The sequence below is a fragment of the Tupaia chinensis genome, unplaced genomic scaffold (genome assembly GCF_000334495.1).
Source record: "Tupaia chinensis unplaced genomic scaffold, TupChi_1.0 Scaffold145396_1, whole genome shotgun sequence".
NCBI lineage: Eukaryota > Metazoa > Chordata > Mammalia > Scandentia > Tupaiidae > Tupaia > Tupaia belangeri.
The window spans coordinates 1,602,255-1,606,219 of NW_006205257.1; the positions used below are offsets into that span (position 1 = coordinate 1,602,255).

At 57.0% G+C, this 3,965-nt stretch overlaps 1 protein-coding gene across 1 annotated transcript in view; it reads right to left on the reverse strand.

Annotated features, from left to right (window-relative positions):
• LRP3 (LDL receptor related protein 3) overlaps nucleotides 1-3,965 on the reverse strand; it is an 18,736-nt gene that overhangs the window by 9,779 nt on the left and 4,992 nt on the right. Inside the window, 1 exon segment of the mRNA XM_006168014.3 lies at nucleotides 2,564-2,611. Coding sequence (XP_006168076.1) covers nucleotides 2,564-2,611 — 48 coding nt within the window.

Sequence of the window (3,965 nt, forward strand, 5' to 3'; positions counted from 1 at the left end):
AGTGGCGTTAACGCAAGGAAAGCCCTGAAAAGGCAGCCACGGGCCTGAGGCAGGAGGGGCGCCTCGGGCAGCCAGAAGCTGATCAGTAGCGCTAGAGGGACCCAAGCTGGACTGTAGGATGTCTCGCACCCCAGACCGCACCTATGGCCAGGCAGACTGTGCACGCAGCTCACAACACAGTGGATGACAGCAGGCCCTAGAGTCGGCCAGTGTAGTCCCTGCTGGGGCTTGTGGTCTCGAGAGCTAAAAACAAACAAAATGAGGGCCTGGACAACTGCCTGGCTCTCCGAGTGGCCCTGTCCCTGGAGCACCACTTTCCTAATCCTGGGGTACATGCATGTGGCAGAAAAATGTTTGGGGCAACACGCCCACCCATGACACCAACAGAAGGGCTGGCCTGGGGCTCACATTTGTAAGATCTGACATTCCCAGCACCCCCTTCCCACCACTCCACCGTGGCCATGGACACCTGACCCAGGCCAGGCCAGTCAGTCTTTCCTGGAGATTGGGAGACTGGGCCACTGGTGGGGCTAGGGCAGATGACGGACAGGGCTGGGGCTGGGTCAGTGCTGAGCAAGGCTAGGCCCTGGGCCAGCCCAAGTCAGCAGAGCGGGTGCAGAGAAGCAGGGAGGGAACGCAGCGAACAGAGGCCGAGTCTGGGACACAGGCCACTGAGAGCAGCTTCCGCAGGCCCTGTGACCACAGCTGGCAGGGGTCCTCTTCCTGAGAGCTCTGGGTCCCAACACCTGGGGTCCTGCAGCAAGCCCAGCAACCTCCCACCCCATCATGCAGCAGAGCAGACAAACCAGTCAGAGCTCCTCAGACCAGGAACTACCCCCTCCTCCCCCAGGCTACACTTTATACCGTTTTTATGTAAATACACACTTTTTACCGTTTCTATGTAAATATCTGTGCTTACTTTAGCACCTTTTCAGAGTTTGCTGAACAAGGTGGTATAGAGGCTGAATTAGCAAGAGATGGTGATGTTCATGGGGTTTATCGATGATAGAACAGGCTCCCTGGGGCCCTTCTCAGCACTCTCTGGGTGGCACCATGGTCATATCCATTCTCTGGCCCCTGGCACCCCCCTCAGCTACTCCCCTTTTGTCCTGACAAGTCTTTTTCATTTCCGTTTTTTTTTTAAGTTTACATTTTGGTGCATTCACCAGAAAGAGAAAGCGAGAGGAAAAGTGAGAAATCATCCCCCTGGGGGTACGGCCATTCTGCAATCCCTTCACTCTGCAATCCCTTCTCCTCCGGTCTCCTCTTGAGAATTTGGGCATGCACACACACGTGCCTGGCATGTTTTTTTGTTTTCTGGGGATTTTTTTGGAAAGATTTTTGCTATAGGGTACATGTGCTCTTTGGAAAGACAGCTATGGAGACAGAAAGTAGAGAAATCATCGCCCAGGGGGAGCGGCCATGCTGCAATCCCTTCTCCTCCATTCTCCTCTCAGAATTTTGAGGATGCATGCACATAATGTGCCCAGCATGAGTTTCAAGCCCCCAGGGCTGGGACTTGAACCATGGTCAACGATGTGGGAGTCCAGGACCTTAACCACCAAGCCACCTGCTGGTCCTGCCTGGCATGTTTTTAAGTCACCAGGTCCAGGATTCAAACTGCTCAGTTGGCCATACAGGATCCAGCTGCTGTAACCTCCGCTGCACCTACTGGCCCAACTTCTGAACGTCTTTGCTGCACTTGGCGCTAGGCCACAGCCCAAAGATGGCCTGTGGGTGGATGGACCCACGTTGACGGGCAGGGGTGTGGACTGTGCTTTTTTCAACTCCATGTGCTTTTGTAACCGAAGCACACACTGTCACCTGTCACATGCAGACCAGCTGACTCAAGGCCGTGCCCTCGACCACCTTCCAGCCTAACCATCATCCACCAGGCCAATATCTCCCCTGCCCTAAAGCACCCCAAGACCAGGTCCCAGGAACCAGAGAGCACCTGTATAGCCCAAGCCTGCCAGAATTATTCACATTAACCAGCCCAAGGCTCTAGCCCGTGTTCTACTGAAGGAACCCCAATAAAGGCCTTGGCTAATGCCTTCCCATTACTCAGGCTTCTGCCAGACCAAGCCAACGAATTCCCCTGTGGCCCTATGTTACACGGTGTGTCTTCATCGCTCAAGAAAAGTATTAAATTCTTTCAGTGGTGCATGCCTGTCTATTTTGTCACTCAGCGCTCCCTCTATAAAATTCAACCCAGGGGATTATTTTACGTCCTGGGCATCTCCCAGCCCTCGGGGCATCCCGTGCCCTCTGTGCATTGTAAGTACGCCAGGCAGTGTGCAGTGGTGTTCAGCCCCGTGTGCCGGACACCATGCTGACCATCACGCCTCCCTGAACTCTAACAACCAGGTTCCGAGGTCAATCCTGTTCCGTCACCCATTTTACAGAAGAGAAAACTGAAGCCCGGTCCCAACAGCTTGCCCAAGTCCCGACAGCTCGTTTGTGTTGCAGAAAAGATACACAAGGATTAGAGCCAGGACCTGTCACCAGACGTCACCAACCCAGAGGGTCCCGAGGGGAGAGGAAAGAGAAGCAGCTCACTTACCTAAGGCGGGGACCGCACTGCTCAGCCGCCCGGTCAGAAAGATGTTCACTGTGAGACACACAAAGAGGGGTCAGGGGGGCGGCAGCTCTGGGGGTCCCAAGTGCCTGCCCTGGGCGCACTCCAGACTGCTCCCTTCATCACAGGGCAAGACCAGAGTGCTGCCCAGAGACTCCTGTGCCTGGCCCTGGTCCTGCCGGGAGGGGCAGAGGTGAGGACCTCCGAGGGCCTCAGTACCACCCGCACAGCCGCAGCTGGAACGTGTGCAGCCCAGTTGCAACCCACATCATACAGTGCCTCCTTTCCCCATGTCTCAGGGTTCCGTTTCATGTCAGGCTTGGGAATCACCCATTAGAGGACCCTGGCCCAGGCCAGGTGGGGCCCTGCCTTCAGAGTCCCTTCTGCTGTGCGGCTCTGCTAGCCCCCTAGTGCTCCCAGCCACAGGACAGGAGAGAAACACTAATTACCCTCATTTGACAGTGGCACATAGCCAGTGGGTGACCTTGTCACTGGGCCACACAGAGCTTGAGAAGGCAGGCACAGAGCCCCCCTCCAGGAGCCCCCTCCATGGAGTTTGCTCTGTTTTCACCTACTCTCCAGCTCAGGGGTTACAGGCCCAGGAGGTGGACATGAGCGAAGTTGGGAGGGCAAACCCAACTTTCCAGGGGTCAGGATACCTCCCCCTAGAACGCCAAGGGAAGCAGGGGGCCCCTCTGGAAGACTCAGCTTCCACCTGGGCAGGAAGCAGACCCTGCTGGGCTGAGCCATGCCACATCTCCTGAGCAAGTTGGGTCTTAGAGACACCACAAGTCTGGCCGCCTGCCCCACAGACCAGGAAGCCCAGCACCCAGCTGCTCCCAGCCCAGAACACAGGACCACCAGCCGGTGGGGACTGGGGCCTGGGGTGGGGGTATGTTGCTCACTTAGACCAGCTCAGGCAGCTGGTTCAGGGGCCTTCTCCAGGTTCAGAGCGTCCGGATCCGTGAGGGGCACAGGAGGGGGCAGCTTGCGCACTTTGTCATTTTAGTGGCTTTTGTAAACCTGTGGTGACATCACAGGCTGTCCCCTAATGACCCCCTGCTCTTATAATGGCCTCCCTCCTTCATCATGGTAAATAAAGGAGCCATGTGGGTTGAGGGTTTAACTCCTTCCTTCCCCTCTCCGCCACGCCAGGGCCCTGGAAGGGTGGACGGGAAAACTCCTGGGCAGGACAGCACTCCCCATGCTCGGGTGCCCTCCAGGGAGGTCCCTGGCCCTCCCCAAGTAGACCACCCTGGGCTGAGTCGGCCTGCCTTGCGGTCCCAGAAGACACAAAGGGAAAACAGGCGTCCTGGCAGCCGCCTCTTGCCGCGCATCCTCCTCCCGCCCAGCATCCCGAGCCTTGGCGGCAGCGAGCCGCCGTACC